Genomic DNA, 27,590 nt, shown 5'->3' on the forward strand with positions numbered 1-27,590 from the left:
TCCTGGACTGGGTACTGCTAGTCATTTTGGACTGACAGCATTGTGTTAACTCATGCTATTAATTCATAAATCATTAACGCGTTAAAATAATTCAACGTTATTAAATGCAGTCAGACCACCAGGAGCCCCGCCCGGATTTGATCCCTGAGGAGGAGGTTTTTAATGCTGCACAGACTGATTGGAGTGTGGATCTTTCACGCACCCGTGCAGGCACGCACGCACACAAACACACACACACACACACACACACACACACACACACACACACACACCAATGCACGAACAACCAAGAGACGTGTCACGTGCACATATTCTTTTGAACGCGGAGCTTTGTCATACAGTGCGCTAACAAGCATGTCGCACGCCGCATTTTAAAGCGCGGTTAATAGTGAAACCGGTTAATCGCTGCATCCCTAGGTTCAACATTACTGCCAGGTCAAACAATAAAATCACATGGTATACACTAGGGGTGTCCAGAATTTTTTGTGTGGTGATCTACTTTTAAAATTATAAATCCGACCAGATCAACAGTACCTGCTAAAAAACACATTTTAGATTTTTTTAATAACACTTCAAATGTGTGTTAGGACTATACTGCATATATATCTATATCTACATTGAATTTAGGGCTTTCACCATTACTCCATTCTTTTTGAGGAGTTAAAATAGCGGAGATGCGGTTTAGTAAAACAAACTAGAAAACGACAAACAGAACTGTATCAGAAGCATATTGTTCTCTCTCTCTCGTTTGTTTGCTCGCTCACTCGCGCACACACACACCATGCGCGTGGATCCGCCCCTGCATGAAGGCAAGAATGCCTTTGGAAGTTAGACGACTGAGCTGCAGTGGGCAGGCATAAGATTTATTAAACACATTTGAGAAGAAAGGTGTAGCAAGTCAAAAAGACTTGCGTGTTTCACAAATACTCCAAGACCACAATGCCAATTTCGCCCTCTGTTTTCCGAAGCTAGTGGAGCAGCATACACAGTTAACTTATGTGCGATCTACCGGCATTGCCTTTTTGATCGACTGGCCGTTCACGATCGACGTATTGGACACCCCTGGTATACACTGTCTATATACTGCTTAATTAATAAACAGATCACATAATGTAATTAATAATGGCTATACAATAGCATCACTTCTTTTAGGGCTGTCTGACCAATGAGTTCTGCTCTCCACAGGCTGTGGCAGGCTCTGCAGTGCAGGCTGAGTCAGCACTAGGCACAATCGACTCTCACTGACCATTTTCATCACAGCTTTATTCTGGACCTACATTGTGTACTGCCTAATACAAATGACATTGAATTTATTAAGTGCAAAAAGTCAATGTAAATTCAATTTAATTTTTAAATAAATAAATAAATAAGCCCTTCATTTGGATTATTATTTAAATTTAAGCACACATCTTTTAAAATGTTAAGTTTCTTACATGTACCAGGGGAGTATAAATAGGCTGCAGGTGCGCTGCATATTCAGGTTTTCCCAGAGGAGCCGAGCCAGAGAGGACCGGCGCTCAACAGTGGTACAGTAACCATAGTATGGACTGATGACCAATGAATTGGGAATCCCTACCAAAGTGCCACGAGTGCTGCACCATCCAGTGCCCTACGTAAGTCTCCCGACCTCTGAGAAGCCATAACAGGGCTTTACACAGGAAGGCCAGTCACTGCTGTTACTGCCAAACCCAATCAGTGACACTAAGATAACACTGGGATGCGTCCCCTTTCTGATGGTAAGGGGAACGCTGCAGAATCCAAGTCCTCTCCAAGAAGGTTTATCAGTGGGATGTACAATATGGAATAACTCATGGGGTTTTGCTGCATATCAAAGTCTCTGGGGTGGCTTCAATGAGACTACACCACACAGAGATGGGAAAACCTGGGCCTGGGAAAATTCAGCCGACATGTAAAAATTTTCATTTGTGACGCGCCTTGCACCAGCGACCAGGAGGGATGGAGACTTCTGGTAGAGTGCGCTCGCAATCTGAGTAGGCACACATGCCCGGAGCTTGGTAAGCCAGGCCTATAGCGTCCACTATCCAATGAGACATCCTCTACTTGGAGACAGCTTTCCCCTTCTGCTGGCCACCGTAACGGACAAAGCTTTTCTGAGGTCCTGAAGCTTTGTGTGTGGTGCACATATATCTTTAAAAAGTGCAGATGGAACAGAGCAAAGCCTGGGTCTGCCTCCTCCAGGGGCTGCGTTTGCAGATTCACTGGCTGATCCTTTAAGGGAGTGGAAGGTCTCAGGATTCTGTAAGAGTCTGCAGGCCCGAACTCAAGGCACGAATCGCCAACCAAAAACACATAGAGGTCCCCTACCTTCTTTATAGAGGCCAATGCAGTCAGGAGCAAAGTTTTCATCGAAAGAAACTTGAGCTGCACTGACTGCAAAGGCTCGAAGGATGGTTCCTGGAGTGCTTTCAGCACCATGGACAGGTCCCAAGAGGGTATAAAGGGTGGAAAAAGTGGATTTAATCTCCTCGTCCCCCAAAGGAACCTGACGACCAGGTTGTGCATACCTACCGACTTACCTGCTATGGGATCGTGGTGGGCAGAGATCGCAGACACATAAACTTTGAGGATGAAGGGAGACAGTCTTTGCTCTAGAGCATGCTGTTAAACAGAAAACATGATACTGATTGAGCATTTTCGAGGGTCTTCTCGAGGAGAACACCAATCGACGAACAGGTTCTACTTCAAAGCATAAGCATATCTCGTAGGTCCTTTCTCAGAGGAATGTGCCAGGGAGGGGTTGTCACGAGAAGTATAAGTTCTAGGACGTGAATGACTCGAAACGACCTCAGATGCTTCTGACTCCATAGGACGAGATGGCAGACGAGCTGCATCATGTGACCGGAGCATAAACCACCTTGACAGTTGATATATGCAACAGTCTCAGGATTGTCTGTGCTACCAACGAACTACCAACAACTCGAGGTAACTGATATGTCAGTGCAGCTGGGGACCCTTCCAAACCCCTGACCATTTCACGTGGCCCCCTATCCCATGGCCCAGGCATCACAACAGTATGCCTCGACACCTGTTCTAAGGATACTGCAGCCTGAAGAAACAAGGAGCCGGACCACAACGTGAAGGTTCGGTGGCAGAATTCAGCTAGTTCAACATGGACTGAACACACTCCTCTGTTTTTCAGGGTCTTGACTACTAGAGGCAGAGACAAGGGATCATCTAACCTGAGGTAGCTGGCAGCTGGAGATCCTGAAGAACCCCTGACCCAATGGCAATGCCGTGCTGAGGGTGAGCTGAGGGATCTCCTAGTGACAGTGATGATGCTGTGGCTAGCATAGACAGAGGACAAGAGAGAGGGAAGTTGGGTGGGGCCAGTGGAGACGAGGGTGAGGTGGACGGGACCAACAGAGACAATGGAGAGCTGGATGAGACGAGCAGAGACAATGGAGAGCTGGATGAACCAGCGGGGACAATAGCGAGCTGGACGGGACCAGCAGAGATGAGGGTGTACTGGACGTGACCAGCGGAGACAACAACCGACATAAATCATCAAAGTTTATCAAGTCTATATTCCCAGTATCACTCACTCTCAGCAGTGGTGGTGTGGGCAGGGCTTCCCTTTAAGCCCTCAAACTCAAGTTTTCTCTCAAGTACTCCCATATTTTCTCACAATGTTGTCAGCTCACGACCCTGGTCAGAAGTAATAGGCTTGAGCTCCAGGGCAATGTTGAGCTCTCTTCAGCGCTGGCTTCTCAGTCATGGCAGGCTCTGGCCTCACCTCTGAACTGCCAACTTTTGAAACTGTACTAACACCATACAGTTGTGTATGTGGACCCCTGAAGGTTGAATCGATACATTTTGTAAATGTGTGAGGAGAAAGAGCTATGCTGACAAGAAGCACCCAATATTGGTACGCTTTTGCCCCAAAAAATTAACCTGGAAGTACAGATCTAAAAACCTCGTCTGTAAAGCCTGGACAGAATCTTGAGGGGGAAAACATACCCTATGGCCCCTTTAACCAAGATTTTAAACTTCTAACACCTGAGCTTTCACGGGGTCCACCTCTGTGGAAAAGCCCCTATGCAGTGTTGGGAAAGTTCACTTTCCACATGAAAACGTTCAGTTCACAGTTCACAAATTTTAAAATGAACTAGTTCAGTTCATATTTCAAAATTTTGAACTATTTCACAGTTCCAAAAATGAACTAATCTATAGTTCTTTTACCCATATTTTTTTTATTATTGCCATATAGCCCATATAGAACCACAGACTGCAATTATTTTATCAGTTTTAACACTGAAGCTAAATGCGTCAGATTTCATCTTCATATCCCACTTTAAATCCTTATCCAACCAGGGTTTACATTAGCATTGACTGTCTTTTAAAGGTAGGGTAACAGATTTGATCCTGAAACATTTTTAGTTATGCTGGTTAAAAGTCTCCTCACATCCTGATAGCAATCACTGTGTTAAGTTGTTTAAATGTATTTGTAGAAATTTATGTCATCTGTGAAAGGCGTAGGACCAAAAAATTTTCAACAAATCATAGATTTCGGTCCGAACGGACGTTTCCTTTTTTTGTCCCTCATACGTAAGCGTAATTTGAATGCCCACCGCGCAGCTTGTTCACCCAGACACCATACGTCATCAGTGCGTTCACGTGCGCTCATCTCCTGTCTGTAAACAGTGAGAATGGCAAACTTTTCAGCTGAATTGACAACCTACACAGGAGCCACAAAACTAAAGGTATCTTTTATAACAACAACAGCAAAAACTGTCTGGATCAGCAAGAGCAAAAACTCAAATTAACATCGGTAAATTTACTGCTTTACTACGAGATGAAAACAGCTGCAGGAGGCAAAGGGTCTGAAATGGTCATTGCACTGTTTATTTTGGTAAGGTAGGTACGCAATATGTTTGTATTGAGATGGATTCAGATATTCTACTTTGATGAAACATTGTGTTGCTTATGAAATTTGTGTTCGTTTACGGATTAGCATAACGATATAGTTACTACGTCTACACAACCGAACGTGCGCTTAAACTAATTCTGATGTAAACCAGTTGTTTATGTTGGTTATTTTGGAAGTGTTATTCACTTTGGGGCGGCAGTGGCCTAGTGGTTCATGTAGGTTGTCTACAAACCGGAAGGTTGGTGGTTCAATCCCCGGCTCCACCGGACCAAGTGTCGAGGTGTCCTTGAGCAAGACACCTAACCCCAGCTGCTCCCGACGAGCTGGCTGGCGCCTTGCATGGCTGATACCGCCGTCGGTGTATGAATGTGAGAGTGAATGGGTGAATGTGAGGCTAATTGTAAAGCGCTTTGGATGGCCATAGGTCTGTTAAAAGCGCTATATAAATGCAGTCCATATATCATTTGTACTGCAAAGTTTTCTTACTGCTGAATGAGACATGAGACGTGACCATCTGATCTGTGCGTGTTCATGTGTTATGAAAGAGGCGTGACTTTGGATGGCGATTTGACTTGAGGGTGGGATCGGGATTTCATTGCTAGGCGGCTACCGTTAGCATTTTTCAAAATGTGCTACCCTACCTTTAATTTTTGTATTTGCTTGCACATACCTTGAAAGGCTAGCCGGGTGCTTCAAGGGGGTTTTCCGGGCGAGAAGTGCTGCGCCGCATCGTGTGTAGGACAACTCGCAGGTATTGCACACCGCACGTGCACATTAAATAGCATGAGGATAGTCAGAGTCTATTTCAAGATCCAGAATATGCGTTAGCAGCCTATGTTAATCGTTAACCGCTTAGGACAAATATGATGTTGTTTAATGTTAAACTATGTGAGTGGCGCGGCAGGGATTTCAGCAGCGTCCAGTGCGTCACCTCCATGCTGCTCTTTGTTTTGATGACACATGCAGCTGTGAAACGCGGGTGTTGCCAGATTGGGTGTTTTTTTTCCGCTACACATTAAGGCCTGTTTACAGTGTGTTTTAGCCCGCTTTACACCTGGAAGACTCTATAGAAATCTGGCACCCTATTGAAAGACGTTAAACTGAGAGAGTGTGCCGTTCACAAGCCCCAGAATGAACAAATTCACAGTAACGTTCATCAGGCAGTAATACAGTAAGTTCAGTTCAAGTTCGCCCAAAATATGAACGAGTTCATGAACTTTCGTTCAATGAACTCGTTCAGGCACAACACTGACCCTATGAACCTGGGGAGATGAACAGTGAACTGCATCATGTACCTTTTTTTCTAAAGTGAGAAGAAGCCAATTTAATAAATGTGACAGTTTCCTCCACTTGTTGAAGAAGCGCGTTAGAAAAACTAACCTCTCAAGGTTGAAGCGACAGACTGGGAGGGCATTGATTCACTTTTGCTACAGTATTTTATAATTGATTTATAGTTCTAAAAACTTCTATGGGTAGAGACCTGTATACTGTTAGCCAACATGCCCTGAAGCATCATAAACAGCGGGGTTAATGCACAGATTTTCTGCGGGCTCTTCAGAATAGCAGACTTCATCTGGGGAAGGCGCCATTTGGAGCCCTGACTTACCAGTAAGGCTTCTTAGTGGCAGCCTTATAGTTAGTAATAACGACAGTTCTGACCGCTCAGTTTTGCCACAGTAATATTTGGCTGCTGTTTCAATACCCGAATAGCAAATCAGGGGATAGGGAGCTATTGCGTAAATACTGGTGGCCTTGCCCAAGTGTCATTACATGATGCAGCATTGAGTTCCCTCAAAGGGAACTGTTATGTCCAGGAGTAGCCAATACGCAGACTCCCAAATCCCTCCTTGCAGCAGTCACACAAAAAGACGCGCACTGCGTTTCAAACTGAATTTGCAAAACAATGGATGTTGAAATTAGGGATGCACCGAATATTCAGCCACCAAAATTTTTCTGCCGAAAATGGCCCAAAATCGCATTTTCGGTTTTCGAGCGAAAGACTTTCACCAAAACAATACGCCTGAAATGTTGTGATGACGCAAACAGAAACCGCGACCTACACGTGCTTGTATGAGGCAACATGTCTGCGGTGTGGACATATTTCAGTATATCTGAGAAAGACCCACGGACAGCGATTTGCAAAACATGTAATGCTGAAATTTCAAGAGGGGGTGCATCTGCAAAGACTTTCTTCACATCAAATTTAATTTATCACCTTAAATCCAAAAATTCCGATCGCTACGCTGAATATGAGAGGAACGCGGCACAGAAAAGGAAAACGCCTCCGAGTATGCCCACTCCGTCTGTGGCAGACGTTTTTGAAAAGGGAAGAAAGTTTCCCAGTGATGATGTCAAGGCAAAGGGCATTAAACAGAAGATTGTGGAATTTATTGCCTTAGACAATCAACCATTCTCTGTCATAGAAGATGTGGGATTCCGTAGGCTGATTGAGCACATTGAGCCCCGTTATGTCATGCCAAGCAGACAACATTTCTCAGAGGTGTGTTTACCTGAGCTGTTTAGGTATGAGGTACAACACACAACCAAACGCTGATACTAATTTTACTAAACTAATGTTCCCAAAAAAATGAACAGCAGCATTGCTGCAGTAAGATTGTGCAGAAAAGTCACTATTTTCTAGTTCTGCTTCACTTGGTCTTTAGGTGGTTCAAGATTTTCTATGAAACAATGAAAAAAAAAATACTATAATTGCTCAGTGCACTGGTGTTTCTTGCATAATGCAGCATGAGTGCAAAAAGCAAACTAATGCTAATGACGCTGATCCCAGATGGATTATCAAAATGCGATAAAAGGTAGATCATTTCCTGTTCTGCCACAAAGTCTCCTGCTCTGTCTTCACATGGGCATGGCAAAGAGGACAGTGACACTCCTGCTACTGCTGCTATATGGTGCTTGCATCCCACCCACAGCACAATTCTGCAAAATGCTCAGCCAGCCATTCCCCCCACTACTTTCTGCAGAAAGAGAAATCAACATTGGGGCGATTTTCTCAATTCATAGAAATATCGTGCCAAAGACGCATCTTTTCACTACCATACCAGAACCAACTACATGTGTCAGGTCTGTATGAGAATAACTTTTGACACCATGCATTATTAATACTATACTATTATAAATACTATTAAAGGCACAGTTCACCCAAAAAGGAAAATGCTGTCTTTATTTACTTATCATCAAGTTGTTTTAAACCTGCATACATTTCTTTGTTCTGCTAAACACAAAAGAAGATATTCTGTAAAATGTGTGTAACCAAGCAGACCTGGGGCACCACTGACTTCTATAGTAGGAAAAAATTATGCTTTAAATATTGCAAAATATCTTAATTTGTGACTTGTGCAACCTAGAAACAAACCACACAAATATGTTACTTTTGGACTGTATGATGATTCTTTTAAACAGGATGAAACATGAATATGACTTCAATTTGTGGGCAACAAATTCTAAACAGGTAAAAAACTGTGGATGACTTTAAAAAATAAAACTTGAACTTTATAAATAATCATGTAATTGTAAAATTAGCAAGCTGCAATATGAAGCTGCAACTGCCTGTGTCTGTGTGCAGTGAGAGTTGTCCTCCAAGCACTAGAACAGCTGTGCAGAAAGAAAACCTATATGTTGTTATGACTGTACATACATGTACAGAAGGTGAAATCAGTAAAACTACTGTTAAAAAAATCTGAACAACTATACTTATAAAGGTGGATAAATTATTGCTAGAACAAAGCAAAACAAAGAAATGTATAAAGGTTATAAACAACTTGAGGGTCAGTAAATAATGACAACATTTTAATTTTTGGGTGAGCCATCCCTTAAAAAAATGTACTATAATAATACTATAATAGTTATTTGCAGAATGTACTGTAACCCTTAACTGATGTTTATTGTCACAGCTTAAACTTGCGTGAGTTTAAATTTGCTCAGACGCTGATTTTTGCCATAAAGGAGATAAACAACAGCACACAGTTGTTACCTGGTGTCACTTTGGGCTATAAAATATATGATGCATGTGGCTCAATAAGTCAGGCCATCCTGTCGAGCATGGCTTTGATAAATGGCTTTAAAGAGACTTTGCGTGATGAGTCCTGTTCTAGACCACCATTTGTTCAAGCCATTGTTGGAGAGTCAAGCTCCACTCCCACCCTTGCCATCGCCTCCATACTAGGCCCTTTCAATCTCCCTGTGGTAAGAACTCTCATTTATTTGCCACATGTTGCATGATAAATCAATGCATAATGAACCACTGCAAAATGCTCAAAATGTGCTTTACAAAAGGGGTCAATTATAAGGAAAAAGTAATCTTTTTCCAAATACTATGCTGCTTCTTTTGTGTTTGTAGATCAGTCATTTTGCCACATGTGCATGCTTGAGTGACAGAAAAAGGTTTCCATCCTTCTTCAGAACGATAGCCAGTGATTATTATCAAAGCAGAGCACTGGCTCAGCTTATCAAGCACTTTGGCTGGACTTGGGTTGGAACGGTCAGCAGTCGCAATGATTATGGTAACAATGGAATCTCAACATTTGAAAAGAAAGCACAACAATTGGGGATTTGTGTTGAATACTCAGAGACTGTATTAAGAACCGATCCACAAGAGCAGCTTCTAAAAACACTGGAAGTGATTAAAAGGGCAACGGCCAAGGTGGTGGTAACTTTTATATCATTTGGAGATTTTATCCCACTACTGCAATTAATTGTGCAACAAAATGTCACTGGGCTTCAGTGGGTCGGTAGCGAATCCTGGATCACTTCTCGAATTATTGCAGAAACAAAAGAATACAGTTTCCTCACAGGAGCCGTAGGCTTTGCTGTAGCGAACGTCAAGCTTGAAGGCCTGCGAGAGTTTCTTGTGACTGTGCACCCTAATCAAGAACCAGAAAATGATCTTTTGAAAGATTTTTGGGAAACAGCTTTTCAGTGCTCTTTCAGAAACACCGGAGGCAGCACAGGTGGCTGTACTGGCTCAGAACGCTTAACAGAAGTGAAAAATGAATATACTGATTTATCAGAGCTGCGCATAGCAAATAAAGTGTACACTGCAACTTATGCTATCGCACATGCACTGCATAATTTAATAAAAGATGTGAAATCCTCCACCAACAGCAGCAAAGTAGAGGTGCCCACACCAAGAAAGGTAATAAGGAAGAGATAGAATTATAAACAGAAAAGTCAAACTGAAACCAATTATGTTTGTGTTTATTCGCAGGTGCTGGAGTATATGAAAGATGTCAATTTCACTGCCAAAACAGGTGAGAAAATATTTTTTGATGCAAGTGGGGATCCTGTGGCGAAATATGATCTGGTCAACTGGCAGCCTGCTAAAGATGGAAGTATGCAGTATAAACTGGTTGGTGTGTATGATAGCTCACTGCCTCCAGAGCAATTCCTTCAAATTAATCAGGATCAAATGGTATGGGCTGAGAATAGCAGACAGGTACGTCAAAAATAAATTTAAGAGACCAAACTATCGCTTTAAGGACAAGCAATTGACATGACTTGAAATCATTATTTGGGCCTTACATGGCACTTCACTTTTCACAGCTGCCTGTGTCTGTGTGCAGTGAGAGTTGTCCTCCAGGCACTAGGAAAGCTGCACAGAAAAAAAGACCTGTCTGCTGTTATGACTGTATTACATGTGCAGATGGAGAGATCAGTAACAGTACAGGTAATATGTATTACAGTAGCTCATGCTGTAATGCTGTACAATGGCCAGAGACCTTGAAATGTGCTTTATATTCAAAAAATACATATTTGTTTAATTCCTTCACAGATTCTAGTGACTGCTTTCCTTGTGATTTGGAGTATTGGTCGAATGAAAGCAAAGACAGATGTGTTTTAAAAACGATTGAATTCCTTTCTTATACAGAAATCATGGGGATTGTGCTTTCTCTTTGTGCTCTCATGGGAGCATTAGTTACATCAATTGTATCTTTTGTCTTTTATCTTCATAAAGAAACACCTATCGTAAGAGCCAACAATTCAGAGCTGAGCTTCCTGTTGCTCTTCTCATTGACTTTGTGTTTTCTCTGTTCACTTACTTTTATTGGTCGCCCCAGTGAGTGGTCCTGTATGTTGCGTCACACAGCGTTTGGGATCACTTTTGTCCTCTGTATCTCCTGTATTCTAGGAAAAACAATAGTGGTGTTAATGGCATTCAAGGCCACACTTCCAGGAAGTAATGTCATGAAATGGTTTGGGCCTGCTCAACAAAGACTAAGTGTTGTTACCCTAACTTTAATACAGGTCATAATTTGTGTGCTTTGGTCAATAATATCGCCTCCATTCCCATATAAGAACATGCATTATTACAAAGATAAGATCATTCTAGAATGTAATTTAGGTTCAGCTGTTGGTTTCTGGGCTGTTCTTGCTTATATTGGCTTGCTTTCAGTTTTGTGTTTTGTTTTAGCTTTTCTAGCTCGTAAGCTCCCTGATAACTTCAATGAAGCGAAATTCATCACATTCAGTATGCTCATATTTTGTGCCGTATGGATCACATTTTTCCTAGCTTACGTCAGTACACCTGGAAAATTTACTGTAGCCTTGGAGATATTTGCTATTTTAGCTTCAAGTTTTGGTTTACTATTTTGCATATTTGCCCCAAAATGCTACATAATTTTGTTAAAACCAGAGCAAAATACAAAGAAACATATGATTGGGAAATAGTGATTCTAAACAAAACTCAAGGATGAACATCTAATTGGACAACAATGTGATGTAGTAAGTAACTAAGTTGACAATAATTGACAACCCCCAAAAAATGCCAACAAATAAAAAAATTTTAAACCAAAAAATATATGCTTGTTAGAGAGACATAATGACTGGAAGAGGTTGAACATTACTGCCAGGACAAACATTACAATCACATGGTATACACTGTCTTTATACGGTTTAACTAATTGATAAGCAGGTCACATAATGTAATTAATGATGGCTACACAACAGCAACACTTTTAGGACTCTCTGACCCATGAGTTCTGCTCTCCACAGGCCGTGGCAGGGTCTGCAGTGCAGGCAGAGTCAGCACTAGACACAATGGACTCTCACTGACCATCTTCATCACTGCCATATTCTGGACCTACGTTGTGTACTGCCTAATAAGAAATGACATTGACTTGTTGCACTTAATAAATAATGTGAATTCAATTTAACAGCCTGTATTACTTACATTCAATTAAAAAATGTCATCCTTTCATTTGGGTTATTATTTAAATGTATGTACTGTACACATCTTTGTATTAATTATCTTCTGCCATAATGAATACTAGCCAAATATGGTTCATTTGGATTCCAGTAACACCAAGTTATATTGCAAAAACACACAAAACAAAAACAGATTTTGGAAAAAATCACTAAAACCTCTTAAACAAACATGTAAAGATTACATGTTACTAAACCCATGAACTTCCCTTTCAGGGGATACTTGACGCTGTGTCATGTTAATGACATTTGGGGAACGCTGTGCAGCGTGACGCGCGTGAATACTGTGTCAACTAGGTCTATATATAGACGCCGGCGGATGACGTCAAGTGTGACGTGGCAACGCGAGGCTATAAATAGGCGGAGATAATATAGGTCAAACAGCTTCTGCTATTTCAGCAAACGCTTACGAACAGAAAGTGAAAGCAACCAGTAAACTTGATGAGAGGTTTTTAAAAAAACGTGCACAACCTCAGCGTCGGGGTTTACCTTTCTTTCCCGATTTACATCAGGAGGTTATTAAATCGTGGAATAAACCTTACTCATCTCATCTTTTGTTTAATACATCAGCGAGTTTCTCTTCTATTTTGGGCTTAAGGAATCTGGCTACGGCAAAATGCCCAGTATTGAGAGCAACCTTGCCTCTTATTTATTACCCGAGTCAGCAACATTATTAAAAACACTGACGCTTCCCACAAAGCCGTGTCGCGTTACCTCAGGCTTAATAAATAAAGCATATATGACTGCAGGTCGCGCTGGAGCTTGTTTGCATACAATGGGCATTCTCCAAGCATACCAGGCAGATTTATTGGGGGAAATTAAAAAGGGTGAACCAATTAATCCTGAATTATTAGATGAGCTTAGGAGAGCAACGGACCTTTCTCTCCGTGCTACAAAAGAGACGGCTCAATTAGTGGGTCGTTCAATGGCAGTTATGACCACAACAGAGAGGCATTTGTGGCTTAACTTATCTGGTATGAAGGAGAAAGATAAAAGTGTTCTTCTAGACGCACCGCTCGCCAATACAGGATTGTTTGGCGAAGCAGTTGATATAGTTGTGGACCATTTTCAGGAAGAAAAAAGACAGGCAGAAGCATTTAAAAAGTTTTTGCCCCGTCGCATTTTTCCCATCAGATCTGCATCCAATACTGCGGTTCATTTGGGTGTTATCCACGGAGGTGGGCCCAGAAAAGGCTATCATTACGGCTCAACACCAAAAAGAGCAATTTAATCCCCCAGCAGAAAGTACTATTTCTCGGGGTGACTTGGGACTCAGTGAAGATGCAGGCACATCTGTCTCCTGCATGCACAGAGTCGATCCTGGCATCTGTTTCCAGGGTCAAGTTAGGCCAGCTTTACACCGTAAAGCACTTTCAAAGAGTGTTAGGTCGGATGGCGGCAGCATCCAGTATTATTCCCTCCAGTCTGTTGTACATCAGACCACTACAATGGTGGCTAAAGAGCAAAGGGTTTTCCCAGAGGGGCAACCCGTTCCGTACAATCAGGGTAACGCACAGATGCCTTCATTACCTGTCAATTTGGAAGAAACCCTGCTTTGTGAATCAGGGTCTGAAGCTAGGGGTTCAGTGTCACAGGAAAATAGTGACAACAGATGCATCTCTCACAGGCTGGGGGGCGGTCATGGAAGGCCACACTGCCAGGGGGTTATGGGAAGATCGCCATCTCCATTGGCACATAAATTGTCTGGAAATGTTAGCAGTTTTTCGAGCAATCAAACACTTTCTCCCAGCCCTCAGAGGCCATCACATCCTTGTGAGGATGAACAATACGTCGGTGGTCTCGTGCATCAATCATCAGGGAGGCCTGACGTCACGCCCTCTATACAAATTGGTGCACCAGGTCCTCCTTTGGTCTCACGGGAAATTTTTGTCACTCAGAGCAATGTACATCCCCGGAGTACAGAATGTGGGGACAGACATCCTGTCGAGGCAGGGACTGAGACCAGGGGAATGGAGACTCCACCCAGAAGTGGTGGTGGAAGTCTGGAAAAGATTTGGTCGAGCGGAAGTCAACCTGTTTGCGTCTCAAGAGACGACTCATTGCCCATTGTGGTATTCCCTTACACATCCAGCCCCATTGGGTCTAGACGCTATGGTACAGACGTGGCCGAGGCGACGTCTGTATGCTTTTCTTCCGATCGCTCTGCTCCCAGGAGTGCTAGCAAGAGTTCGCCAGGAACAAATCAGTCTCATTTTGATAGCCCCGTACTGGCCGGCCAGGATATGGTTCTCGGACCTCCAGCTCTCCTAGCGGGTCAACCATGGCAGATTCCCCTCAGGAGGGACCTTCTAACTCAGGGAGGGGGTGCAATATTTCACCCCCACCCAGAACTTTGGAAACTATGGGTCTGGCCACTGAGGGGGACCATTTCGTAACTGAGGTTGTAGAGACCATACTTAATTCTAGAGCCCCTTCTACCAGGAGATGTTATAGAGTTAAATGGCAATTATTCACTACTTGGTGTAGTAACAAACATTTAGATCCAGTTAACTGCCCAGTGGCTTCAGTTCTGGAGTTTCTACAAGACCGGTTTTCGCACGGTCTACATTCATCTACTATCAGAGTATATGCTTCGGCTATCCCTGCTTTTCATGCTCCTACTCCTGAGGGCTCTATCGGGAAAGCATCCCTTAGTAATTAGCTTTCTGTGTGGTACACTGAGGATGAGACCTCCTACTAGAGTCAGAGTTCCGGCATGGGACCTGGCAGTTGTTCTCGAAGGGCTTTCTGTAGCCCCTTTTGAACCCATTGATTCATGTACAGTTAAGAATCTGTCAATTAAATTTGCCTTTTTATTAGCCATCACCTCTCTGAGGAGAGTGGGCGATATTCAAGCTTTATCGGCTTCCACTTCATGTCTGGAGATCACTCCGGGACAAAAATTAAGGCTATATTACACCTGAGACCGGGATATGTTCCTAAGGTTCCTAACAACGTGGCTAGGACATTGGTTCTACAGGCTTTTCATCCTCCTCCTCATGAGTCTGCGGATCAACAGAGGCTAAATCTTCTATGCCCTGTTAGGGTTTTAGATGAATATATTAACAGATCTTCCACCTGGAGGAAATCTGACCAACTTTTGGTATGTTTTGGTTCTTCGAGCAGAGGACGTGCAGCCTCTAAACAAACAATCAGTAGGTGGATTGTAGAGGCTATTTCTATATCGTATGAGGTGCACAATATGCCTTCACCTCTACGAATAAGGGCACACTCCACTAGGGGTATCGCATCTTCTCTGGCCCTTTTGTCAGGGGCTTCTTTGCAAGATATTTGCAATGCTGCGGGATGGTCATCTCTGCACTCATTTACGAGGTATTATAGTGTAGACCTACCTTCTTTTCCTATTTCTCAGGTCCTTGCGTCTTAAGTAGTGCGTAGACACCTTCACACTTACAGACAGCCACAATTAATTATGGCATTGTGGGTATCTCGTTCCCTAAATGTCATTAACATGACACAGCATCAAGTATCCCTTGAAAGGGAATGTCAGGTTACGACTATAACCATGGTTCCCTGAGATAGGGAACGAGACGCTGTGTCCCTTTGCCATAACTCCTTGTGCCTGTAGCATTCGCTTCATTTTAACAGAAGCTGTTTGACCTATATTATCTCCACCTATTTATAGCCTCGCGTTGCCACGTCACACTTGACGTCATCCGGCGGCGTCTATATATAGACCTAGTTGACACAATATTCACGCGCGTCACCCTGCATAGCGTTCCCCAAATGTCATTAACATGACACAGCGTCTCGTTCCCTATCTCAGGAACCATGGTTACAGTCGTAACCTGACGTTCACATACATCTTTAGTAAAGGGCCGTTCACATTGTAATGATAGCTATAACTATAAAAAATATAGTTTTAGAGAATAACCAAGTTTACACCACAACTATAATGATAAAGATTAAATGAACGGTATTGTTCGGATCACTTTCTGGACAATTTTATTTTTCAACTAATAAGAGATAAACCAGCCAATAGAAATCTATTTGGACTTCAAGTGCACGCACACTGGAAATAACCAACATGATCTCACAAAGTTCCGTGGGATAGTCACGGAATTTTGTGCTCATTTTTCCGTGGCATTCTCACGGATCTCCGCATTTTTCCGTGGCCCTGCTACGGACTGTCTTTTTCCGTGGCATTCTCACGGATTGGTTACTCAACTGCTTTTTCCTATTTTCAAACCATTTTCGCTTCGGTTTAGGGTTAGATTTGGTGTTTGCATTAGTATGTCACTTTAACTATTGGTTTATATAATTTTTTCTGATTTATTCTTTTATATTTTCTAAACTTTAAACAATTGTCGCCTGGCGTTGGGGTTAGAGTTGGGTTTGGGTAGGGATGTCATTTCATGTAAATCTAACCCTAAACCGAAGCGAAAATGGTAAGAAAATAGGACAAAACAGTTGAGTAACCAATCCGTGAGAATGCCACGGAAAAAGACAGTCCGTAGCAGGGCCACGGAAAAATGCGGAGATCCGTGAGAATGCCACGGAAAAATGAGCACAAAATTCCGTGACTATGCCACGGAAATTCGTGAGATCAGGTTGGAAATAACAGATGACATGGTGGAGAAGCTCATTGCTGAGGTCTATCACAAAATAACATAAAATTACCTCATGTATTCATCGCTGATGCAGTGCTGTGAAATTTATTACGTAATGCTTTTTACGCTACTACACTGACTACGCCAAAAGGTAAGATATTAGATCACACAAACTACTAGATTCACTGTTTAGAGTTACGCGAAATGCAGTGTGTTGAGGACAAGTGCTGCTTATACCCGATGTGTAAATGCAACAAAAACAGCATATTACATATTCAGTGACATGTAACAATTGCAAAAGTTTTTATAACATGACTATGCAGTGTTAGTTAATGCCATTGAAGGTAAGTGATTTGCGCGAGTGAATTAGCATAAAGCTCTTGTTAACGTTATAGTTATCATTATAATGTGAATGGCCCTTGACCATGGGCGGAAATCCCGGGGGGGTCGGGGGGGACAGGACCCCCCCTATCTGAGGGTTGTCCCCCCTAAATTATCATTAGAATATGTGTATTGAAAATAATTTAATGATTTATAATACTTAAACTAGTTGTGTAAGAAGTGAAACAATACAAATGCAAACGGAGCAACAACAAAAAAACGTTTTAAATATTTGGATTCCCCCTCCCTTGCCTCACAGTGGTTTGGTCCACTGCCCACGCCCCTTTTACCTCACCACCACACATTCCGGTGGTAGAGAAGTGTACGGAGCCGACGCGTTAATAAGCTATATACAATACAACGTTTCCCATCACTTATCAGTTTATCCTCATATGTTTTAAAACTGGACTATTTTGACATATAAACATGAACATATTTCGTTTTCTGAGAACAGAAGCAGATAAACGATCAAGAAAACATTTTTATGCATTCATGCAGAGGTGAGGCAGAGCTGAAAGTAACAAATTACATTTACTCACCTTGCTGTAACTGAGTTTTTTGTGTACTTTTACTTTGAGTAGTTTTTAAAATCTGTACTTTACTTTTACTTAAGTATGTTTAAAGTATTGTTGGTTACTTCGCTACATGTTAAATCATATCCGTTACTGAGTAAAAATAAATAAAAAAGTAAGGTGATAAAGACGCGCCACGGTCGGATGATTGATTGATGGGCGGGGGAACGCGCAAAAAGAACCATGGAGAGGGACGAGACAGGCGCAGGCTAATGCAGACCCTCAATTCAATTCTTACGAAAGAAACCCCTGGCCATTGACGCAAAGCGATTGTTTCATTCAGGTAGGGTTCATGCTCTTGAGTACGGAGTTTGAGAATTGCCGACCGTGTTTAACCGCTAATTTGCACGATGCATTTTTAATACATGCGCATTATCTTCCGAGGTCTAGCAGCTTCGCGTCAAGTCAAACAACTTGAGAACGTCCTCGAGAATGCGCAGATCATTAGACATTGCAGAGAGAGAGAGAGCGCGAGAGAGATAGATTGAAAGACATCAGGTACACAGGTCTGGGAGCTAATAAACGTGTAAAGGATGTATAGTGTATAGCCATGGCACTCATCTCATTATATGTTCATTTATGTATATAGTTTAATAACAATGTATGTTACCAGCAATACATCAATTACAACCTTCATATAATGATTGTATTTACTAGCTGCTGACCTCATATTATTTTTGCTTCAAAAGTGCATAACTCACCTGTAAAAATCATTAAATAATTCCATAAATGTTTCTTAGTTATAAAAAGCTTTTTATTTTATTAACATTTGTTATTGCACTTTAATTGTAGAGATGTTTACAATTAAAAACATAGTTTGAGATGTATATATCCTTCCTTTGTGAACTATACTAGAAACCTCTCCCCGCTGTAAAAAAGTAACTCTTAAAATTAAAATGACTTTTTACTTGAGTAGATTTTTAGACCAGTAACTTTACTTTTACTTAAGTAAAATATTATTAAAGTAACTTTACTATTACTTAAGTAGAAAATTGTATTACTCTTTTCACCTCTGCATTCATATGTATTAAAATTAAATTTGCGTCCGTTCATAGAGAAAGAGAAACGTTTTCTATCTGTACCCATTTCCTTGCAAGTACAATTTTGCCTGTATTATTGGTGTCCCCTTCAAAAATTGTTCTTGAAAAATTTTATGTTTATTGTCCCCCCCAACATTTAGATGAGATTTTCGCCCCTGCCCTTGACTAACAAAAAATAGCAACCAGAGCAGGCTTTCAATCTAAGGCATTTCACACAGGACGTCACAAGTTTTGGAATTATTGTGCGGTTGTCGCTTTTCTCATATAGTGGAAGCTTTTGGTGCAGTCTTGGCAGTGCTGTCATCGCAGTGGACAATGCCATTGTTAAAGTCAGCAATAACACATGGTTAATTACTGCTTTTTATTTTATAATAATATTACACCTTACAAGATGAACTGTATTGTTTTTATTACCTTAGAATGATACATTTTTATCTACATACACCACAGGTCTCATTACATGGAAGTTGCCAGTTCGCACCGCCATGTTTTTACAGTAGCCCTAATCTGACAAACTGCTCTATAGATCGCGTTTTGTGACTACATTGTCTCAGACGATGACATGTTTGTCCTGTAGTGGCTATCATAGATTCTCTATCAGGGCTCCAGACTGCCACCAAAATTTGAGAGTGTGTCACTGAATTTTACATCCAGTCGCACATGTGCGACCAGTAAATTTGACTTTTTTTGTGATGTGACACTGAATTTGAAACAGCACATTGTATTTCTGCATTTAGCATTAAAGTATTTATTATTAATACAGTGGAAATTAGTAGAAACGTAAATATTTGGTTAGCATGTTGATTTACGGCGTGTGCCCCCAAATGTTCTGGTTGCGCCCCTAAAATTTTCAGTTCGGGGCCACTGTGCTCCTAGTGAAAAAAGTTAGTCTGGAGCCCGTTCTATGCGCTTTGAAAGGGAGGGATGTGCTGTGGACTTGCTGGTTGCAATTCACAATCTCACCGCTATGCAGCTAAAACACCTTTGATTAAAAAGCTTTACAGGTAGCAATCTTTTGCTTCATACTTTTTGCTGATTATGTCAGAATGAAGCACCTCCTTCAAAAAAAAGTCCAGTTGTGCAGTTTTTCCACAGAGGATTAGTAGCCTGTCTTTCTTCTATAAATATCACAAAACAATACCTGTTCAACCTATTGCAACTTCAAACCTAGCACATCTCTGAAATATACAGTTAAATAGCATTAAATAGATGAATGGAGCCATTCTTTGCACTTGTGCATGTAGTAATGACCATTGTTACTTTTACCAGAGCTAATGAAACCACCTGTACACTGCAAGGACAGCCTGTATACCCTCAGCTATGGAAAGATGGAGACATAATACTTGGAGGAGTTTTTTCCTTCCATAGTAGCTGGGAAGTCAGACAACTTACATATTCAATTACACCACCTCCACTACAGTGCATCAGGTAGGAAACACCAGACAATCAGCACATCAAAGGTTCTTTAAGTGTAAAATATCCATTTACAGTTTTTTTATTCATTACCTTTGTTTCATTACTGTTAATGACATACATTTTACTCACTACTGCAATACAATTATGAAACTTAGATTTACCTAAATTTAATGAATGTCTATTTAAAAAAGTCTTAATTACAGAGATTTCCAGTATGTACAGTCAATGCTCTTCGCAATAGAGGAAATCAATAACAGCTCCACTTTGCTGCCAGGGGTCTCATTGGGCTATAAGATCTATGATACATGCGGCTCAATGGCAATGGCTGTTAGAGTGACTATGGCTCTGGCTAATGGGCATGAGAACAGAACTTCTGATGGGGCTTGCACAAAGCATGGCAATGTCCAAGCCTTACTTGGAGACACAACATCATCAGCATGCATGGCAATGGCAAAAAGTATTGGACCGTTTAACCTTCCAATGGTATTAATTGCTTTTTCTGACTAGCACCTTGCATGTTTCTGTTACTGTGGTCCGTTGTCAATTTCTCAACATATATTTCCTTAATCTAAATTTTACACAGTAAGTTGTTTTTTAAATGTTGTTGTTGTAGTAGAAAAACATTACAAAAATAGAAATAATACATTAAATCAAAGATACTAATTTGTCTCCTAGATCAGTCATTATGCCACCTGTGAGTGTCTTAGTGATAAAACCAAATATCCTTCATTTCTTCGAACTATTACAAGTGATTATTATCAAAGCAGAGCACTGGCAGAGCTTGTAAGACACTTTGGTTGGACTTGGGTGGGAGCCATAAGAACAGATGATGATTATGGTAACAGTGGAATGGCCACTTTCACTAAAGTCGCTGAGCAGATGGGCATCTGTCTGGAATATTCCCTCCCATTTTTCAGAACGTATCCAGAAGACAAAATAATGCGAATAATTGAGGAGATTAAAAGCTCTACTTCTCGAGTAATTGTGGGGTTTCTTGTGCACTGGGATTTGGAATTTCTGCTGCATAAATTTGTTGAACACAACATCACAGGATTTCAGTGGGTGGGCACAGAAGGATGGATATCAGATTCAGTCATTGCCAGTTTGGATAAGCACCATATTTTACAAGGTTCCATTGGTCTGGCTATTCCCAAAAATCAAGTAACAGGTCTAAAAGAATTTATTTTAGATATAAAGCCATTGAAATCATCAGGTAGTGCCCTTTTCAGTGAGCTTTGGGAAGCTTTGTTTGAGTGTAAATACTCCACTAAAAATGATTCAACATTCACAACTGAATGTACAGGAAATGAGGAACTGTCAGACATGCAAAATACATTCACAGACATGTCACTCATGCCCATCTTCAGTAATGTGTATAAAGGAGTCTATGCTGTTGCTCATACACTTCATGACCTTCTGGGCTGCAAGGACAAATGTGCCACAAAGAAACAGCTTGACCCCTCAACAGTGCGTTAACACTATATTCATATTGTATCTTCATTTTATTATCTCTTTTAAAATTATTTTGGACAAAAAAATAGCAACAGTAAGCTATAGCAAATAGAACTGTTTGTGTAGCATTTTATAAAAGTTAACATACAACCGCATTTTAATGTGCAGATTATGAATGAGCCTGTATGATTTGTTTTAATGACTGATTTATATATACAAATTCTGCCATTTTTTAAAGTTTCTGAAGCACCTGAGAAAGGTACGATTCAAAACAAAAGATGGTGAGGTGGTTTACTTTGATGAGAATGGAGAGGCTGTGGCAAAATATGAAATAATAAATTGGCAACCAAGTAAAATAAAACATGATGAATTTGTCCCTGTTGGACTTTATGATGCATCTCTTCATGTGAAAGACCGTTTGTCAGTGAATTTGGCTGCAATTGTATGGGCAAATAATAAAACAAAGGTGAGATTCTGAAACATTTAGGTGTATTGTGTGACCATAGTGTAATGCAATGATACATGTAACATCATTATAAAAAATGTAAATCTATGGGTTGCAGGTGCCTGTGTCTGTGTGCAGTGAGAGTTGTCCTCCTGGCACTAGAAAGGCTGTGCAGAAAGGAAGACCTATATGTTGTTATGACTGCATACCATGCACAGAAGGTGAAATCAGTAACACTACAGGTACAATACAAAAATATAAACATGGCATAATTAAAGCAATAACTGCATGCGTTATAACTGTATGTTTAATGCTATACTATTATTATTACACATTATAACAGATTCTATAACATGTCTGTGGTGCAATGAAGACTTCTGGTCAAATCTACAAAAGGATGGATGTGTTGAGAAGGAGACCGAATATTTGTCTTATAAGGAAATCATGGGAATTTTGCTCACAACTATTTCTATTGTTGGTGCATTTATAACACTGATAATTGCAGTCATATTCTTGAGATATAAAAACACTCCAATAGTAAAAGCCAATAATTCAGAACTAAGTTTCCTCCTTCTGTTTTCATTAATGTTGTGTTTTCTCTGTTCACTTACTTTTATTGGTCGCCCCAGTGAGTGGTCCTGTATGTTGCGCCACACAGCGTTTGGGATCACTTTTGTCCTCTGTATCTCCTGTGTTCTGGGGAAAACAATAGTGGTGTTAATGGCATTCAAAGCCACACTTCCAGGAAGTAATGTCATGAAATGGTTTGGGCCTCCTCAACAAAGACTCAGCGTTCTTGGTTTCACACTTATACAAGTTATTATCTGTGTGCTTTGGCTAACAATATCTCCTCCTTTTCCCTTTAAAAATGTAAAATACTTTAAAGAAAAGATCATATTAGAGTGTAACGTGGGCTCAGCTGTAGGTTTCTGGGCTGTGTTGGGTTATATTGGACTCCTTGCTATTTTGTGTTTCTTTTTAGCTTTCCTGGCTCGGAAACTGCCTGATAACTTCAATGAAGCTAAATTCATCACATTCAGTATGCTCATATTCTGTGCTGTATGGATCGCTTTTATCCCAGCTTATGTCAGTTCACCTGGAAAATTTACTGTAGCTGTTGAGATATTTGCTATTTTAGCTTCAAGTTTTGCTTTGCTGTTCTGCATCTTTCTCCCAAAATGCTATGTGATTTTACTCAAACCAGAGAAAAATTCTAAGAAGCGCATGATGGGCAAGTAATGTTTTATGAATTCCATTAAAAAAATACAGTTTATGACAAATGTGTGAACAAAGGTTAATAAAATGCAACAATATGACAATTAAAATGTATAAGAAGTGCAAACACATTTCAATAAATCTTTATTAATGTATAATAAACTAATGACCCACCCTTAAGATTTTTCGATAAAATCTTCAAATCCACCTGCAGAAGCACATACTGTACACTCTCAAAAAAACTAAATGCTGTTGTCACTGGTTCGAAACCTTTTCAAAAAGTACACGGTACCTCAAATGTACCTTTCTCTTCCAAAAATTGTACATATTAGGACTTTTTAAAAAGGTATTGTCTTTTTTACCAGAAGTGTCAGGCACTGCAAAACATAAAATAGGTGAGAGGTTATAAGCCCTATTATAACACTGCTCGTCATTATTGATATTTGTATATAAATAACCATAAATCACAACAATTTCACAAAAAACTAATAACATTTTCAGAAGGAAACACTAGTGGTTGGAAGGGGTAAAATAAAATGTTTCCTTGAGAAGAATTATGATTGGTACTTTCAGTCTGCTGGGAGTTCTGATGCCATGAATGGCTTCAGTTGTTTGGGATCTTAAGACTATATAAATGTGGTGGCCGTCTACGTGCAGGTACAATAGCTGTCATGCAGATACTTCCACTGCTTTTTATGATCCTGTTAACCCAGGCAGAACAGCCTGATTGCAGGCCACAGGGGCATCGCCTGCAGCCTGAACTGGAGAAAGATGGAGACGTGATCATCGGGGGTATCTTTTCCTTCCGCACCATACAAGACGGCTACATAGATTCCTTTACAAAAATGCCCATGATACGTCCATGCAAAGAGTATGTATATCTTAGGAATTGTTTAAATCGTAAAACGTGTGACTGTAAAATGTTGTTTTTTAGGTATCTTACAGTAAGTAAATACATTTTTATGTAACAAAAGTGAATAAGCAAAACATAACTGACATAAAACTCCTTTAAGTTTCAGTTTCAGAGAATTCAAGTTTGCACACACAATGATGTTTGCAATAGAAGAGATAAACAAAGACACAGATATTCTTCCTGGAGTAACACTGGGTTACAAGATTTACAATAACTGTGGATCCACAGACATACTAAGAGCAGCAATGGCATTGGTAAGTGGTGTGGAGCAGTCACAAACAGATGCATATTGCACTAAGCCAGTTCGAGCAATCATTGGACACTCCGGATCAACACCAACTATGAGCTTTGCAAAAATTGTTGGAAGATTTAACATACCGGTGGTAAGATATACATCTTATTTTCTTTATAAACTTTAGTCTTTATAAAGTAAGTTTTGACAATTGTAACTAAAGGTTAAGCAATATTAATTTGATAAACCTTATCTTATCGGACAAAACGGTTTAAATAGATGTTTCTGTATATCAAAATCATTTGTTTTATGTCTGCTCAGATAAGTCATTTTGCTACATGTGCTTGCTTAAGCAATAGAAAGGAGTATCCCTCCTTCTTCAGAACCATTCCCAGTGATTTCCACCAAAGCAGAGCGCTGGCCCAGCTGGTAAAACACTTCGGCTGGATGTGGGTTGGAGCATTAAGCAACAAAAATGATTATGGAATAAACGGGATAACTACTTTCATTACAGCCGCTCATGAGGAGGGGGTGTGCATTGAGTACTCAGAAGCTTTTGAAAGTACCAGTCCCTACAGCGAAATACTGAGAATTGTAAATATCATCAGAGGGTCCACATCAAAGGTAATAATGGCCTTCATGTCACACAGAGAGATTAAGATGCTGGTGGGGGAGTTATACAAGCAGAACATCACAGGACTGCAGTGGATTGGAAGTGATGCTTGGATCACAGACGACTCGCTTACTGATAGCCCAGGACACACGCTGCTGATTGGATCTATAGGATTCACTGTCCGCAACGCACAGATCACTGGACTAGGACCTTTTCTTCAGGAGGTCAACCCTTCTCAATTTCCCGATAGCATGTTTCTCAAAGAATTCTGGGAAAATGTATTTAACTGTTCTTTAAGTCAGAGTGAGGCTAGAAAGAGCTGTAACGGCTCAGAGCACCTGCGAGATGTGCCAAACTCCTTTACTGATATGACTGATTTAAGGTTTACTAATAATATATATCAAGCTGTTTATGCAGTGGCCCATGCTATTCATAATTTCATGCTTTCATGTGAGAAAAACAAAAGCTCCATTCCTACTGACATCTGTCCAAAGCTTAATCAAATAACACCATGGCAGGTAAAAAATGTAAAGAAATAATGAAATATTATTATACTACAAAATTCAATTGGTACTGCAGACACTAATGTTTAACTTCAATGTGTGTGTTCAAGGTTTTAAACTTCTTGCAATCTGTAAATTTCACCACACCTGGGGGTGAAAATTTTGTCTTTTTTGACAACAATGGAGATTCCCCAGCTAGGTATGAGCTGATAAATCTGCAAAGTGTTAATAAAGGAAAAATGGAGGTATATACAATTGGCTACTATGATGCTTCTTTGCCTAAAGGTCAGCGGTTCTCTATGAACGATGTTCAGATAGTCTGGCGAAAAGGAAGCAATATGGTAAAGTGTTTGTGTCTATAAATAAAATAAAGTTTGGATTTACAGAGGAGTAAGCAGATATTATATGTTTGTGTATGCATATGACAGGTGCCTGTGTCTGTGTGCAGTGAGAGTTGTCCTCCAGGCACTAGAAAGGCTGCACAGATAGGAAGACCTGTCTGCTGTTATGACTGCATACAATGTCCACCAGGAGAGATCAGTAATGAGACAGGTAATAATCTCAATAATTTAATAACCACTCATACACTTACATACAGCAATAGTGTTCACTATAAATATTTTATTTTATTTTTGCTTAGATTCCATTGGTTGCCTCAAATGCCCTGTTGCACAGTGGTCAAATACAAGAGGAGATGCCTGCATCCCTAAAGAAGTGGAATTCTTGTCATATGAAGAAATAATGGGAATAACTCTGGCATTGTTTGCTTTAATTGGGGTCTTTCTCACAATGGTAGCCATGCTTATTTTCTATATCTACAGAAGCACACCTATTGTCAGAGCAAACAACTCAGAGCTAAGTTTCCTGTTGCTCTTTTCATTGACTTTGTGTTTTCTCTGTTCACTTACTTTCATTGGTCGCCCCACCGAGTGGTCCTGTATGTTGCGTCATACCGCGTTTGGGATCACTTTTGTCCTCTGTATCTCCTGTGTTCTGGGGAAAACAATAGTGGTGTTAATGGCATTCAAGGCCACACTTCCAGGAAGTAATGTCATGAAATGGTTTGGGCCTGCACAACAGAGACTCAGCGTACTTGGCATCACACTCATTCAGGTTCTTATCTGTTTGTTTTGGTTAACATTATCTCCTCCTCTTCCAAATATGAACTTAAATCATTACCAAGACAAAATCATTTTAGAATGTAATGTAGGTTCAGCTGTTGGTTTCTGGGCTGTGTTGGGTTATATTAGTCTCCTGGCTTTTATTTGCTTTGTTTTAGCCTTTCTGGCACGGAAACTGCCGGATAATTTTAATGAAGCTAAATTCATCACATTCAGTATGCTCATATTCTGTGCTGTATGGATCACATTTATCCCAGCTTATGTCAGTTCACCTGGAAAGTTTATTGTAGCTGTGGAGATATTTGCAATTTTGGGATCTAGCTTTGGTTTACTGTTCTGCATTTTTTTGCCAAAATGCTATATAATTTTGATGAGACCTGAAATGAACACCAAAAAGCTTGTCATGGTAAAGACATCTCAGGTTGTTCATCATTAGATATTAGACTGTAAGATTAAACACTAAGAAAATATGTGAGATTAAAAAACATTGCCAAGAACTCTTACATTAGCCTACAGCATTATACCATTTTTACAAATAAAATACAATTTCTACAAATAGAAATGTATTTTAAAATGTATTTGTTATGAGATAAACATTTTCTTAAGCTGAGAATCATTTTAAATTAAACATGCAGTACATAATTTTCTCACGCATTAGAAAAATTTCACAAATTGGCAGTGTACTGTACAAAAAATGTAAGATTGTGAAGACACAAGGCACAACAGTGGCCTAGAAAAGTTGTTGTATTTGATAATGAAGATATTGTCCCCATATGAGAGATGCCATCTTAAGGTAATGAATAAGATCACAAACACAGCTGTGTCTTGCATTTTGACTGCAGTTACTACTACCATAATAATTAATAATGCTTACCTAATATAGCTCTTTAAACATGTACATAAAAGTACATTTAAACAAAACACAAATGAAGTGAAGTAAAAGTGACATGTTTGTCAAGTATGAAACACATACGAATTGTGACCTCTGAATTTTACCCATCCCAGTGAGT

General features: G+C 40.4%; 3 protein-coding genes across 3 annotated transcripts; all 3 read left to right on the forward strand.

Moving 5' to 3' along the window:
• The first annotated feature begins 7,754 nt into the window (after positions 1 to 7,754).
• LOC135769337 (extracellular calcium-sensing receptor-like) lies at positions 7,755 to 11,572 on the forward strand. Its single transcript, XM_065278674.2, has 6 exons — positions 7,755 to 7,969; positions 8,800 to 9,091; positions 9,246 to 10,040; positions 10,113 to 10,340; positions 10,448 to 10,571; positions 10,677 to 11,572. Exons 1-6 carry the CDS (start codon positions 7,755 to 7,757, stop codon positions 11,570 to 11,572), a joined length of 2,550 nt encoding a protein of 849 aa, XP_065134746.2.
• Positions 11,573 to 19,883: 8,311 nt separating this feature from the next.
• LOC135769336 (extracellular calcium-sensing receptor) lies at positions 19,884 to 23,222 on the forward strand. The gene is made up of 6 exons (XM_065278673.2): positions 19,884 to 20,098; positions 20,278 to 20,569; positions 20,762 to 21,553; positions 21,777 to 22,004; positions 22,102 to 22,225; positions 22,327 to 23,222. The coding sequence occupies exons 1-6, from the start codon at positions 19,884 to 19,886 to the stop codon at positions 23,220 to 23,222; spliced, it is 2,547 nt and encodes an 848-aa protein (XP_065134745.2).
• Positions 23,223 to 23,869: 647 nt separating this feature from the next.
• LOC135769407 (extracellular calcium-sensing receptor) lies at positions 23,870 to 27,016 on the forward strand. Its single transcript, XM_065278720.2, has 6 exons — positions 23,870 to 24,069; positions 24,212 to 24,494; positions 24,665 to 25,474; positions 25,570 to 25,800; positions 25,888 to 26,011; positions 26,100 to 27,016. Exons 1-6 carry the CDS (start codon positions 23,870 to 23,872, stop codon positions 27,014 to 27,016), a joined length of 2,565 nt encoding a protein of 854 aa, XP_065134792.2.
• Positions 27,017 to 27,590: the final 574 nt, after the last annotated feature.

The sequence above is a fragment of the Paramisgurnus dabryanus genome, chromosome 9, assembly GCF_030506205.2.
Source record: "Paramisgurnus dabryanus chromosome 9, PD_genome_1.1, whole genome shotgun sequence".
Lineage (NCBI taxonomy): Eukaryota > Metazoa > Chordata > Actinopteri > Cypriniformes > Cobitidae > Paramisgurnus > Paramisgurnus dabryanus.